This window comes from Salmo salar, chromosome ssa10 (genome assembly GCF_905237065.1).
Source record: "Salmo salar chromosome ssa10, Ssal_v3.1, whole genome shotgun sequence".
NCBI classification, from domain to species: domain Eukaryota; kingdom Metazoa; phylum Chordata; class Actinopteri; order Salmoniformes; family Salmonidae; genus Salmo; species Salmo salar.
This window is the reverse complement of record NC_059451.1, coordinates 40,209,395-40,225,047: the sequence shown is the minus strand read 5'-3', so window position 1 is coordinate 40,225,047 and position 15,653 is coordinate 40,209,395. Positions and strand designations below refer to the sequence as shown.

Below are 15,653 nucleotides of genomic sequence, written 5' to 3'. Positions count from 1 at the left end.
ATACATGATTTAACTGTGCTTCTGCTAGACATTCATATGCCAAGCAAAGCCACCTCTAACTTCCTTCCATCAGGACATGTTCAAGGAAAGGGACTTAATTTGGAGTAGACTGAACCGAGTAGGTTGGAGGAGTTGGCAAGACAACACAAACGGATCTGGGACCAGGCTATTAAAAACAGTGGACTGCTGCTGTGATCCAAAATCACAGTCTGCTCAGTAAGCCTCTCTAAGCACAGGTCTGGAACCAGTTTCCCCAACTATATATATATATATATATATATATATATATATATATAATTTTTTACCTTGGACCAGTCCTTAGTACAGTCATTCTATCATTCATTATATCCATTGAGTCCAAACTCATTGGATGTTTGTTAGTGGCAGAGTTCTCCAGTTGAGGGGAGGGAGAGTCCAAGCATATCCCAATGTCAATGACCTCCATCAAGAGTGTCTGGCTGGGGATCTGGAGGTCTGTGATTCTATACAGAGTGCATCGGGGTGCCACAGGTCAATGGCTTTAGTCACTATGGCATCTGTGTTCTCTTGTGCACCTGCTAGAGGAAGGAGAAAACAAAACAAATCAATGTGATTGGTAGAGAAAGGAGGTAAATCATTTTGGTTGGCTGCAGGTTTGAGACTGTGACCAATAAAACAGATTGTCCCATGAGGATGACATCACTCACATTGCACAGGAAGTTGACCACGCCCTCTGGCCAGCTGGTTCACATCAGCCTGATCTTGTAGCTGAGAAAGATCTCCACATAAACAAAGACCAGGATCTTACAGGATCCCCTGATGACCTTATCCCACACCCTGAGACCAGCATTCAGTCCAGAGACACATCACAACAGCAATGAATTTAACGAAAGCGTCATAGCTAACATGGTACGTTACTTCTCTAACCGCCTCAGACCCATGCCACTCACAGAACAGCAAAGTGCGACATTTGACAACATTTTATTTGCATATGCAAAGATCACGACTCTCACGCCTGGGTTGTTGAGAGAAATAAGCATCAGTGTGTCTAACCTCTGCAGACTAGACTTGGGCAGCCAGCGAAGCAGCGTCTGAACCATAGGCTGTATGGCAGGATGGCCAGGGCCCCTATATTCTTCAGATGGTTCAGTAGCCGAGGCTCCTCCACACTCAAATAGTGCTCCAGACTCTTGGGCTAAACCAACCGGCCACAGAAAGAGGGGAGAGAGTCAAGACACAGGGTTAGATGTGTTGAAAGATAGATGGTGTACACACACAGATGGGGTATGGAATCTCCAAACTTGTTGTTAAACTGGTTGACAAAGTGTTTGATCAGCCAATAACGATCTCCTCCATGGCTCGAGCTATGGAAAGGAAGTCCTCATCTTCTTGAAACCCACACAGAGACACACCTGTCAGTCTTACACTTAAGTAACCTAACATAATGATTATACTAACAACAAAGAATAAAGTTAAATCAAGTTTCTGAGTAGGACCAAGTAGAGGTAAGATATACGTTCAGGACAAGGGTCTGATTTCCTTTCACCTCTCTCCAAATGTTTGTATGTTCTGTTAAAGACATGCTTTGAAACTTTGGCAACTAGCAACTATTTTTTAAACCTCCCACTTTGGGCTGAATGTGCCAATGTGTAGTTCATACATGCATAATCTATTATCAGAATTACTGTTTTACCTCAATTAGCCTTGAAATCCCTTGTTTTCTGGAAGCTGTACGGCACCATTTCCCTACATTTTCCCCCACGTGGGCCAGCCCCCTAGCAATTCCAGTTCTAGCCAATGAGCTTCAGCCCTTCGCCCTTTGAGTGACAGCTAGCCATACGTACACACAGAGCAAAGGAGCAATGATGTGGTGCACATATCTGCACATACAGTATATGACATAGTACGACATTCTTGGGGGCCACTTTTGGCTCTTAATCACTACTTTCAAATCTACTGGCTAAAAAGTATACAAAAGTACCAGGAAATCATTCAAATTCAATACCAAAAAAATAAAGCCCACCAGGTTCTCTCTATATCCAAATCAGGTCTCTTCTTCTCTCTCTCCTCTTACCAGGGGTATGGTCTTAGACAGGTCTAAAGAACCATGATATGAAGAAAATGTAGTCTATTCAGAGGAACCGAACAGCATATTATGAGTTGTCCTAATGTTTGGCCCTGATCTGGCTATGCCATACGGCTATGGGCTATACTAGTTCATTTAGAAGACAAGATTTGCTTAAAATTCTGTGCCACTATTTTATAGTATGAAGAATACAATTGAACATAGCTGAATAAAACAGAAAGGATATTTTTCCAAACAATTTGAGGGAGTGCGCACGTCCGGCTATTCTGTGTTGAGCGTTTAACACAGAAACAGGTAGTCGTATCTGCTTAATTTAGAGTTATTTATGTAACTGTAGTTGTGATACAAATGTTCAAATCAAATTGTTTTAGTCACATGCGCTGAATACAACAGGTGTAGACCTTACAGTGAAATGTTTACTTACGAGCCGCCAACCAACAGTGCAGTTTCAAAAAATACGGATAAGAATAAGAGATAAAAGTAACAAGTATTTAAAGAGCAGCAGTAAAAAATCATTTATACGGGGGGGTGCCGGTACAAAGTCAATGTGCGGGTGCACCGGTTAGTTGAGGTAGTATGTAGGTAGAGTTAATTAAAGTGACTAAGCATAGATGACAACAGAGAGTGGCAGTGGTGTGGAGAAGGGGGGGGGGCAATGCAAATAGTCTAGGTAGCCATTTGACTAGATGTTCAGGAGTCTTATGGCTTGGGAGTAGAAGCTGTTTAGAAGCCTCTTGGACCTAGACTTGGCTATGTGTTTGGATTTTTTTATACATTCTAAGACTGCATGACGTGACTAATGATTTGAAAAAACTTGCATGAAAGGCATGAGCTCTGATTTGGTTTTTGAGCAGGCTGTACACACTTCCTCAGTCTCTTATTCCCAATTTGACAAGCACTTGATAATGCCTCAAATTTTCCGCCTGCATCCCCTTTGTGTGGCCGTAATGCCCCCTAAAAATATCCATGCCTTTTGCGGCCAGTGGCCGTTGTGCCCTTGGGCTGAATATAGTAATTATAATTCCCTTCTCCCGCCTGTATGCTCGCATCTCTCACTCACATGGCTCTCGTGATCGAATCTTTCTCACAGGCTACAAGTGAAGACAGACACATTAGGGATGCAACTGCGTGTGTCCTTATCCAATTCCGAGGAGCATATTGAAGATATTCGAAGAAATGTCCACATTTACTTTTGTCAGCCAACAAGATGAGGAGGCCTAACAAACAGCAAAAGCACTAGCCTATGTCAATCTACTATCCCCTATACTACAAAAGTTGACCTATTCTGTGCGAGAAATAAATATTCCAAACATAGTCTGGGAGAGTTGTGGTATGCGATAGATCCCAAATGAATACAACCACTAGCATACAAAATTATTTTTTAAGCAATGAGCCTGATGCAACAGATGAGAACGTTTAGCTTAAAATGTTAAACTATTAGGCTATTTCTTCACATTATAAGCGCAGTAGGCTATAAGCACTAATGTTCCATTAGCAGGAAAACACCATTCTCAAAAGTCAACACAAATGTGATTATGCATGTAATGCTTTTATTATAAAGATGCTTTTTTTAATGGTGAAAATGATCTTCCCCAAACTTGAAACTCGAGCGGTGCGTATGTATGCCAGTTAGGCAAAATATCCCTTGTAATGCGGATTATTGTGCTTCAATTTAAGAAGTTATTTGGCCATTTTAGTTGTGATACAAACCTTAGGCCTATGGGCTAGGCTACATGAGGTGTGCGACTATGATTTTAAAAAGTTGCCAAAAAAAGCATGCGCTGTTTTCTTGCCTTAAGCTGGGCATCTTTCACAAGTGATAATACAGTATACCATTCACAAGTGATAGGCTAATATTGTCACCCATCACACTATTCTTGATTTAATCTTGTCTTTACATATACTAAATAATATATGTATGAAATTTGTTTTGATTTAGAATGGACCATTATCATGCACCTGTCTCGAAACAGGGGCAGCAGGAAAAAATACATGTCATCTATGCACTTAAATAGCGAATGAGGACACGTTTCCCGCGATTCATTTTCATGCCAGCCAGCTCAATGTGGGCGGAGTCAAACGTCGGGCCGGGCTCAATGTGGGCGGTGTCAAACACGTTTAACCGAACCCTTCCAGTCTCCTTCAAGGTCACCCAAGTTGAGGTAAACCTTGAATCTTAATCGAACCTAACCTACATTAATATAAATATAAACTTGAGCAGTAAGCCTAGGTTTACACGTACAGTTATGTAATCGATTGATCGTTGATTTTCTGTGTTTCTTCAATGTATGCCTTCTGGTTTAAATGGTGTATTTTACCTCGAGTCCAGTCTCATTCCAAACGTCGTAAATTGTTGTATCTGCACGAACCCAGTCTTTACTAAAATCATCCATTCATCAATTGTCTTAAAATCATTTATTTACTACACTAAGTAATTAACAGAAAACATACAAACAGTAATTATCGTCACAAAGGATTGGTAGAGGAATGTGCCCTTGTGGGCTAAACAGGCAGGTCGGCCTGTTGAACAATGGATCATAAAAGGTCAGCTGTGGCACACAGAGTTCATTAATATTAACAATTGACAATTGAAGGCTCACTCATTCGGGAACAATTGCAATCAATATATATTTACGCTCAGTGTGTCGTTCTGATTCTTGTTGGAGAGTAGTTCTGATGGAGAGTCTCTCTCTCAGTTAGAATGGATCTTTCAAAGCGACATTCATTAATGTCGTTGTAGAATGGATGTTTCGTTGGTCTTCGCGTTCAATGATATAATTTACTTAGCTGCAGACTAATAATTAATATCAAAGACTTGTTCTTATTCTGTCAGTATCAATAGTCTAAAAGTTAACCACGTGGTATAGTTCACTTTCAGTAGAGTACTTGGATGGTCAAACCTATTGGCCCACTTCTCGCAATGGAGTGGAGGCCTGGTCTGAAGAAATGTAAATCAGGGGGTGTTTTATAGTGCCCATCGAACAGGCTTGTCAAATGACGCCTGGTCCTGTATGTGTCCCTGGGGCGTGCCTATGACTGAGCTAGACTTGGTTACAGAAATACAATTCTATCACATTACATCAGTACAATAGCATCTCAATGTATTATAAAAGCTTTATCCTTATTAATACATTCTATACACCCATTATGATGCGAGTCTCAAGCTGAGGCTATTATATAAACAGTTTTATGGTAATATGGCTATATTGTCTCTTCTGAGTATCACAAAATTGTACCAAGCGGATCAGTTCGTAGCTGGATTCTTCACCAATCTTCCATACCTTCTCCAGCACACACATGTCGCTCGGTTCTCCAATTCTATGAGTTGGAAGAATTTCCTTTGTCTCTCTATGGGCCATGTGGCCAGAGACTCTCCTGGAATTTTTGAGTTTTTACAACCCTTTACACACAGGGTGGATTGGGGGGAAGGTAGGTTGGGTGGTGGTGCAAAAGGGAGGGGGTCAACTGTCCTCCCTGTACCAAAAGAGGCCAACGTCATGACAGGGCCTACCAAAGCAAGGTTTCTCAAACAACTGTGGGGTGTTTGTTTTGATGGCAAGATGCTGGCTATTCAGTATATTATATCAGTCCTATTTTCTGTTATAACATGAAAAGTTATTATTTATGTGCTTGCAGCATGCAAAGCACACTATTGTTATTGCTCATACTTTTTCTTGTTTATTATTCTTGACACTTTTTGGGACCTATTTCCTACAGTTTTTACACTACATACACAATTCATACATCAAACTCCTGAAGAGCTGGATTCTGATGTGACATGCTGTGACTTCTTGTTATTATTAATATTTACTATTACCATTATTGTTGCTATCATAACTATCAAACTTAACCTACTCTTTCTTAACTTACAGTACCCTCTGTATATTGCAATGGAAGCACAGTGTGATTTTACTGAGGTGTGTATAAATTATGAAATTCTCATCACTAGTGGATATAACATTTTTTGGGATCCCCATCCGATGGTGTGATTTTCTTTTTCAAAGGAAAACATGCAGCAAATTAGGCGATGGTGGTGCCTAGTTCTCCTGCAGAACTTTCCCATGCCGTAAGTATTGAACATTAAAAAAACGTTTATTTTGCATCCATAAAATCACTTGTTTCACTGTAGCCAGACTGACTTGAATATATACTGCTCAAAAAAATAAAGGGAACACTAAAATAACACATCCTAGAAGTGAATGAATGAAATAATCTTATTAAATACTTTTTTCTTTACATAGTTGAATGTGCTGACAACAAAATAATACAAAAATAATCAATGGAAATCCAATTTATCAACCCATGGAGGTCTGGATTTGGAGTCACACTCAAAATTAAAGTGGAAAACCACACTACAGGCTGATCCAACGTTGATGTAATGTCCTTAAAACAAGTCAAAATGAGGCTCAGTAGTGTGTGTGGCCTCCACGTGCCTGTATGACCTCCCTACAATGCCTGGGCATGCTCCTGATGAGGTGGCGGATGGTCTCCTGAGGGATCTCCTCCCAGACCTGGACTAAAGCATCCGCCAACTCCTGGACAGTCTGTGGTGCAACGTGGCGTTGGTGGATGGAGCGAGACATGTTGTCCCAGATGTGCTCAATTGGATTCAGGTCTGGGGAACGGGCGGGCCAGTCCATAGCATCAATGCCTTCCTCTTGCAGGAACTGCTGACACACTCCAGCCACATGAGGTCTAGCATTGTCTTGCATTAGGAGGAACCCAGGGCCAACCGCACCAGCATATGGTCTCACAAGGGGTCTGAGGATCTCATCTCGGTACCTAATGGCAGTCAGGCTACCTCTGGCGAGCACATGGAGGGCTGTGCGGCCCCCCAAAGAAATGCCACCCCACACCATGACTGACCCACCGCCAAACCGGTCATGCTGGAGGATGTTGCAGGCAGCGGAATGTTCTCCACGGCGTCTCCAGACTCTGTCACGTCTGTCACATGTGCTCAGTGTGAACCTGCTTCATCTGTGAAGAGCACAGGGCGCCAGTGGCGAATTTGCCAATCTTGGTGATCTCTGGCAAATGCCAAACGTCCTGCACAGTGTTGGGCTGTAAGCAAAACCCCCACCTGTGGACGTCGGGCCCTCATACCACCCTCATGGAGTCTGTTTCTGACCGTTTGAGCAGACACATGCACATTTGTGGCCTGCTGGAGGTCATTTTGCAGGGCTCTGGCAGTGCTCCTCCTGCTCCTCCTTGCACAAAGGCGGAGGTAGCGGTCCTGCTGCTGGGTTGTTGCCCTCCTACGGCCTCCTCCACATCTCCTGATGTACCTCCGCCTTTGTGCAAGGAGGAGCAGGAGGAGCACTGCCAGAGTGTGACTCCAAATCCAGACCTCCATGGGTTGATAAATTGGATTTTCATTTATTATTTTTGTGTGATTTTCTTGTCAGCACATTCAACTATGAAAAGAAAAAAGTATTTAATAAGATTATTTCATTCATTCATATCTAGGATGTGTTATTTTAGTGTTCCCTTAATTTTTTTGAGCAGTGTAGTTCAAATTGGTGAAATTGCATGCATATGTATTCACCCCCTTCGCTGTGAAGCCCCCAAATAAGATCTGCTGCAGCCAATTACCTTCAGAAGTCACATAATTAGTTAAATAAAGTCCACCTGTGTGCAATCTAAGTGTCACATGATCTCAGTATATATGCACCTGTTCAGAAAGGCCTCTGAGTCTACAGCACCACTAAGCAAGGGGCACCACGAAGACCAAGGAGCTCTCCAAACAGGTCAGGGACAAAGTTGTGAAGTACAGCTCAGGGTTGGGTTATAAAAAAATATCAGAAACTTTGAACATCCCACAGAGCACCATTAAATCCATGATTAAAAATGGAAATAATATGGCACCACAACAAACCTTCCAAGAGAGGGCCACCCACCAAAACTCATGGACTAGGCATTAATCAGAGAGGCAACAAAGAGACCAAAGATAACCCTGAAGGAGCTGCAAAGCTCCACAGCGGAGATTGGAGTATCTGTCCATAGCCCACTTTAAGCCGTACATGCCACAGAGCTGGGCTTTACGGAAGAGTGGCCAGAAAAAAGCCATTGCTTAACTCAATAAAAACATAAGCAAACACGTTTTGGGTTCGCCAAAAGGCATGTGGGAGACTCCCCAAACGTATGAAAAAAGGTACTCTGGTCAGATGAGACTAGATGAGCTTTTTGGCCATCAAAGAAAATGTCTGGCACAAACCCAACACCTCTCATCACCCCGAGAACAACATCCCCACAGTGAAGCATGGTGGTGGCAGCATCATGCTGTGGGGATGTTTTTCATCGACAGGGACTGGGAAACTGGTCAGAATTGAAGGAATGATGGTGCTGCTAAATACAGGGAAATTCTTGAGGGAAACTTGATTCAGTCTTCTAGAGATTTGGGACTGGGATGGAGATTCACCTTCTAGCAGGACAATGACCCTAAGCATACTGCTAAAGCAACACTCAAGTGGTTTAAGGGGAAACATTTAAATATCTTGGAATGGCCTAATCAATTAAATCCATTATTAATCCAATACAATTGAGAATCTGTGGTATGACTTAAAGATTGGTGTACACCAGCGTAACCCATCCAACTTGAAGGAGCTGGAGCAGTTTTGCCTTGAAGAAATGTCAAAAATCCCTGTGGCTAGATGTGCCAAGCTTATAGAGACGTACCCCCAAGAGACTTGCAGCTGTAATTGCTGCAAAAGGTGGCTCTACAAAGTATTGACTTTGGGGGGGGTAAATAGTTATGCACGCTCAAGTTTTCTGTTTTTTTGTGTTATTTCTTGTTTGTTTCACAAGAAAAAATATTTTGCATCTTCACAGTGGTAGGCATGTTGTGTAAATCAAATGATACAAACCCCCCAAAATCTATTTTAATTCCAGGTTGTTAGGCAACAAAATAGGAAAAATGCCAAGGGGGTTGAATACTTTCGCAAGCCACTGTACGTTTGGCTACATACGGACCGTTGGTGGAATTCCCACGAGAGTAACAGTTAATGTGATTGGATGTTAATTATTTGACTAGGCTACCTGTATTTGACATTGTGTTGTTATTTTGCTGAACAGTAGATGGTTTCATTTTATTTTTGGCAGTGAAACAAGGCTACTCAGGTGAGAAAAAACCTCACCCAAATGTATAGCTCCTTTGGAAAATATAAATGGACTGTTTGAAAATGTTTTTTTTGTTTTTTTAAATAATAATAATTAAATGTGAATCACATTTTTTATTTGGTGTACCCCCAACGGCATTGCGTGTACCCGTTTGGGAATACCTGGTCTACTGCAATCCAATGTCTGAGTCCAACTCACTAGAATCTAGTGAGTTGAATTCAGAAATTCAAGTTTGACAGACTTGTATAGTTGAAAATTGGACGATTTATACGATTCATTATTTGACTATTATTTATTCTCTAAAACAGATTTTGAAAACTTTCTCTCTGACCAGGAACATTTAGGTTTTATGTGAGAGCCATCTGGCACAGTCTAAACCAGGGGTGTCAAACTCATTCCATGGAAGGCCTAATGTCTGCTGGTTTTTGTTCTTTCCTTTGAATTAAGACAACCAGATGAGGGGAGTTCCTTACTAATCAGTGACCTTAATTCATTAATCAAGTACAAGGGAGGAGCGAAAATCCGCAGACACTCGGCCCTCCATGGAATGAGTTAGACACTACTCTAAACGATCATTAACGATTTCTGTATTTATTTCACACAATATTTATGACTATGAATACATGTCATGATGCTCATATCTTCGGCTTAGTGTGGTATTTTCATGTATTCGTACCAAAATCATCACAACCTTATAGGCTATTTCACACAGACAAGTGCAATGATGTAACATTTTATTTTAAGAAATAGAAAAATTGTTACCATGTGTTAAAAGAAGACAGCCCCATATTACACTAACAGTATAAACACTAAGCAATGTTATGACACCTCACATCCCATGCAAAAAACACTACTGTACTTCCAAATTCAAAGTAAACATAACACCTATTAATCTTCTCCAAAACACAAACACACATCCAACCTTTTATACATTCATTACATTTTTTAATTATTGTCACCAAAATGAATCAAATTTAAACTGTAGTACTATGGAGTTTGGAAACATGTCTGACAACGAAGTGGTCGTATCATGCTGTCTGAGAGAACAAAGCCAATTTACACTGAACAAAAATATAAACGTAACATGTAAAGTGTTGGTCCCATATTTCATGAGACAAAATAAAAAATCCCAGAACTGTTCCTTGCGCACAAAAAGCTTGTTTCTCTCAAATTTTGTGCACACATTTGTTTACATCCCTGTTAGTGAGCATTTCTCCTTTGCCAAGATAATCCATCTACCTGACAGGTGTGGCATGTCAAGAAGCTGATTAAACAGCATGATCATTACACAGGTGCACCTTGTGCTGGGGACCATAAAAGGCCACTTTAAAATGTGCAGTTTTGTTACACAACACAATGCCACAGATGTCTCAAGTTTTGAAGGAGCGTGCAATTGGCATGCTGACTGCAGAAATGTCCGCCAGAGCTGTTGCCAGAGAATTTAATGTTAATTTCTCTACAATAAGCTACATCCAATGTCGTTTTTAGAGAATTTGGCAGTACGTACAACCGGCTTCACAAGCGCAGACCACGTGTAACTACGCCAGCCCAAGACCTCCACATTCGGCTTCTTGACCTACGGGATTGTCTGAGGGGGGTGTGTGTGGGGGGTTGCTGAGGACTAAAAACTCATTGTGATTGGCAGGGCCTGGCTCCCCAGTGGGTGCGCCTGGCTGCCAAGTGGGTGGGCCTATGACCTCCAAGGCCCACCCATGGCTGCACCCTTGCCCAGTCATGTGAAATCCATAGATTAGGACCTAATTTATTTATTTAAATTGACTGATTTCCTTGTATATACACTGTAACTCAGTAAAATCTTTGAAATTGTTCCATGTTGCGTTTCATATTTTTGCTCAGTATACATAAAGTTTTACTTAAAATTTTACTTCAATTCAAACACCTACAAATGTGTTTTTCCATTCTTATCCATCTTTTACCACTTTAAACAGAACAAACAACATGTGATGGTACCTCTATCTAGGACAGGCACATTTCTAACTGACCAATAAGCAGGTTTTCCTTACATAAGTAAAGCAAAAGGTAATATGTAAAAACAAAAACTAAAAGTATGCAAAGAGTAAGACAACTAAGTTAATTAATTAATTAATTAATCGTTTTCCCTCTTTCCCCTATGAAATGGAGCTAGAACTGAAGGAGGTGCGGCTGTATGTGGAGCTGCTTATGACGCTGTATCGGCTGGAGGAGCTAGGCGACCCCAGGTCCACGCTGCCTCTCCGCGAGCCCGTCCTCGACCCGGTCCTGGAGCCCGAGGTGGACCCGGGAGCCGAAGAGAAGTTGTACGGACTACTGATCCCTCTGGAGGAGGTGGAGGCAGCCTGGAGCATCTTGACTCCCGTATTCTCCTCCAACAAGCAGTTATCCAACGCTTCTTTATAAGAGATCTTCAGCTTTGTCTTGGGACAGGTTAGGTTCTTGGCGTGGTGCCTCATGTCCTGGAGCTTCTGGGCTGCCCTCCCGTCCAGCCAGCCCACTTTGAGAGCTTCCTCGATGGTTCTCCTGTGGCCTAGCTCCGGGTCATACAGGCCTCCAGTGACAAACTGGAACTCCAGGAAGCGGTGGCCCGCCTCATAGGGAAGCCACTTCTCCCTCATGGCCTCGGCGGCGGACATCTTGCGTTTACACTTGATGTCTTCAAACCCAATGTAGGCCTTCTGGGCAGGCTTCAGCCTGGTAGCCATGTCATTCTCGATGATCCCCTGGCGGGAGGCCTCCTGGATGGACAGGCGCCTGCCATCGGAAGGGTTTACAATGCCTCCTGTGCAAGCCTGGGCCTCCAGTAGTCTCTGGGCAGAGATGCTGTCCACCAGGCCACGTTTGTGGGCCTCAGAGATGGAAATCTTCTCTAGGGCCTCCATGTCAAAGATGGCGCCCACAGGGCTTCGCTCCCCATCCAAGACCACAGCTTCAGCAGGGCCAGCCAGGGAGACCGAGATGCTGGCGCTGTTCTTCAGGGAGCTGTGGGAGGGATGGCCATCGGGCTGGGTAGAGGAGCTGATGGTGGTGGTTCTGGAGGTGATGGAACTGCCAAGGGAGCCACCAGAGGAGCTGCCAATGCTGGAACCATTTATGGTGGAGCTACCAGTGGTGGAGCCACCAAGGATGGAGCTCGTCTTCTCAGCCTTGTTGGAAGTGATCCGCTGAGAGGTGGTGGTTGGTGAAGACAGGGAGGATGCTGATGTTGCTGATGCTCTGGTTTTGGATGAGGATGTTGAGGAGGAGGAGGATCTGGTGGAGTTGGTCTTGCTGGTGATGATTTTAGCAAACTGTGCGAGAGTGATTTTCTGGGATCGGTACTGGTCGTACACTGATTGGTCAATCACCTTCTTCTCTAGCAGCTCTCTGATGTCATACTGGATCTCAGTCTTCCTGTCGATGATGACCAATCGCGAGGATCCATCCTGGGCTGTGATCGTAATCTCCTCCCACTCACACTCCTGCTGCGACAGCTCCAGGAAGGTCTCGTAGTCGATGAGCCCCTTGTCGTATGCTTCCTTCACACTCATCTCCTTATTGGTGTCTGGGTCTACGATCACCACCCTCCTCTTCCTCAGAGTATTCTTCTGTGTCGTTGTCTGTGGAGGCTCCTTCTTCTTGTCCTTGATGGGCAGGAGAACCAGGCCAGTCTTCTGGTCTATGATGCAGCGTTTCTTTAGCTGGAGATAAGTCAGGTTGTCCTGGTTGTTGGGATCGAAAAAGCCCTTGGAGACGTCTGCTTCGTCTGTCAGGATCTGGTTCATCTCCTTGCCGAAGTAGCCCTTCTTATAGGCAGTCTCCACCTCGATGCGGTGGCTGTGCCTGGGGTCGATGATGCCACCACTGGCAATCTGAGCCTCTAGTAGACGGATCCCATGTCCCTTCTCCATCAGCCCCTTCTCTATGGCTTGGAACAAGGAGATGATCTTGTCCGTGCCTGGGACTTTGTACCCGGTGACGGCCCTCTCTGCAGACAGGAGTTTGTCTTTGAACTCGGGCCCAGCGAGGCCGCTCTTGTAGGCATCGGCCACGGTCAGACAGAGGTTGTTGATGGGATCGATCATGAATCCCGAGGCAGCCTGGGCTTCGAGGAGCTCCAGGGTTGTGCCGGGCCTCAGTAACCCTTCCTTCATGGCCTGGTAAATGGATAGGGTCTTGTGGTTGGCCTCGTCATAAACCCCTGCGATGCAGGTGGAGCCTTGGAGGTACGACCTCAACCGGTCCTCGATGTCCTGGCTGGTCAGTTTTCCATCCTTCAGTTGGTCCATGTCCGATTTCTCCAAGAGGTTAGCATCCATCAGATCCTTGATAGACACCTCTCCCCTGAGACCCTTCACCGTAATGGGCTTCTCTGGGGCAGGGAGGAGCAGGAGACCAGTGGTGGGTTCGGACTTGCATCTCCTCTTTAGGGAGACGTAGCTGATTCCCATCTGGGTGTCTGGGTCCAGGTAACACTCAGGTCGTTGGTTTAAGGCCCTGTACAGGTCCTCGTCAATCAGGTCCCGGTCCATGGCTGCATCTTTAGGGAGGAAGACACTGAGGACCGGGTCTATGATGCCCCCAACAGACTCCTGGGCTTGCAGCATCCGTAGAGCTGTGTCTCTATTGATCAGGCCCTTTCTCATAGCCTGGCCTGCTGACAGGGGCTTGGTAGTATTGGGGTCGCGGTACCCCAGACAGGCAGCCTCTGCAGCCAGCAACCTCTCTCTATCCTCCTCATCCACCACTCCTCTCTTAATTGCCTCCTCCACCGACATCTTCTCGTTGGCTCTGGGATCCACTATGTGGCCTGTGGCAGCTTGGGCCTCCAGCAGCAAGGTGGCGCTGTCTTTAGAGAGGATGTTGGCTCTCTTGGCCTCTGTGAGAGTCATTTTATCCTGACCGTCTCCAGCAACACCAGCGATGATGCCGGTCCCTTTCAGATTCAGTTTGATGTCCACAGATACCTCACGGACCGTCTTCTGACCCTTCAACAACTGGCCATAGGTTGACTTGTCGATGACCCCGCAGTCTAGCAGCTGCTTGGCTGTCACTGTCTTACGGACACCGTCGAAAACCAGTGTGGCGGGGTCCAGGTCTTTCTTCCCGTTCTCGTCCGTCTGGGTGTGTTTGGCGCAGGCGTCATGCTGCTTCCTGAGTTTCCTCAAATCTGCCTCCAGGGTGTCTCTGACAGAGGTCAATTCAGAGAGCTGGGTCTGCGTGATCAGCAGCCTGCTCTTATACCTGTCCTCCCCCTCCCTCAGCTCTCTCATCAGCCGCTCAATCTCAGTCTCAAGAGAGCTCCTCTCCCGCTCCAGTTTCGCCTTCACGGAGTCGAACTGCCTCACCGCACCCTCCTTGGACTCGTACTGGCCCTTCCAGTACAGGAAGTCATTCTTGACCTGAATGGATGAATGTATGAAGGAATGGATAAAGGAAGGAATGGATGGATGGATGAATGAATTTTACTTGACAAATTAAAAATAAATATATACATTAAAGTTGCTTCTAGACGGCAAAGTGAAAACAACAATACACACCTTCTCGTTCTCCTCCTGCAGACGTAGTTTGAGGCGTAACTCGGACTCCAGAGAGAGTTTGATGCGGTTTAGTTCTTCCTCCAGCTTCTGGGACCTGGCCCTGTCCTGGTCTGTCTGTTTCAGCTTTAGCAGAAGAGCATCTCTCTCCACCACCATCTCACTGTACTGGGTCTTGGTAGACTGGATCAGAGAGGAGGTCTGGATGGGGAGAGATGGGGAAGAGGAGTTGAGGGATAAAGATGGGGAGGGAGAGAGGAGATATAGACAGACAGAAAGGGGCAAAATATTAGTTGAGTAATTTGTTTGAGAATAATAATTAAGTATTTTGTTTAAAAATGTCAAAATATTTTGATTTGACATTTACAATAAGAATGACATGTGACAGCATGCTTTGTTATTGAAGAAACACAACACAGCTCCAATAACTTACCCACACATAAACAATGAGCATTTATCATTTGTCAATTAAAATGATAAGAGTAAAGAGATTACCAGTTAAACCTCAACATGGATACATCAACACAATTCACATTCAATTAAGAGTGAGTGCAATTAACGGCACATTTGTACATTGTAGGTTTCTAGAATGTACAAAGGAAATAGGCAGACACAGTAGACTAGGACTGATATCTAGACTAGACAAGGACTTGAGGATGACACCACAGGACCAGTGATGATGTAGACACTGTGGATCATTGTAGACAAAACAAGCAATGGCAAAAAAAGCATGCTGATTAGTCAATCACAGAAGAAGCGTCTACACTCTTAGAAAAAAAAGGGTTCTTTGGCTGTCCCCATAGGAAAACCCCTTTTTGTTTCAGGAAGAACTCTTTTTGGTTCCACGTATAACTCTTTTGGGTACCATGTAGAACCGACTGTGAAAAGGGTCCTACATGGAACCCAAAAAGGTTCAACATGGAATCAAAAACGGTTCTTCAAAGGGGGCCGAATAACTATTT

At 44.2% G+C, this 15,653-nt stretch overlaps 1 protein-coding gene and 1 pseudogene across 3 annotated transcripts in view; both read right to left on the bottom strand.

Annotated features, from left to right (window-relative positions):
• Positions 1-402: 402 nt before the first annotated feature.
• LOC123724537 (TBC1 domain family member 7-like) lies at positions 403-1,637 on the bottom strand (annotated as a pseudogene).
• Positions 1,638-9,901: 8,264 nt separating this feature from the next.
• The window catches only part of LOC106560365 (desmoplakin), a 43,261-nt gene continuing 37,509 nt past the window's right edge, over positions 9,902-15,653 (bottom strand). For all 3 annotated transcript variants that reach the window (XM_014123215.2, XM_014123216.2, XM_014123217.2), the window contains 2 exons: positions 14,695-14,892; positions 9,902-14,556 (listed from right to left, as the gene is read on the bottom strand). In XM_014123215.2, the coding sequence (XP_013978690.2) occupies positions 11,311-14,556; positions 14,695-14,892 (3,444 nt within the window). In that variant the 3' untranslated portion in view covers positions 9,902-11,310. The remainder of the gene's footprint in view (positions 14,557-14,694; positions 14,893-15,653) is intronic.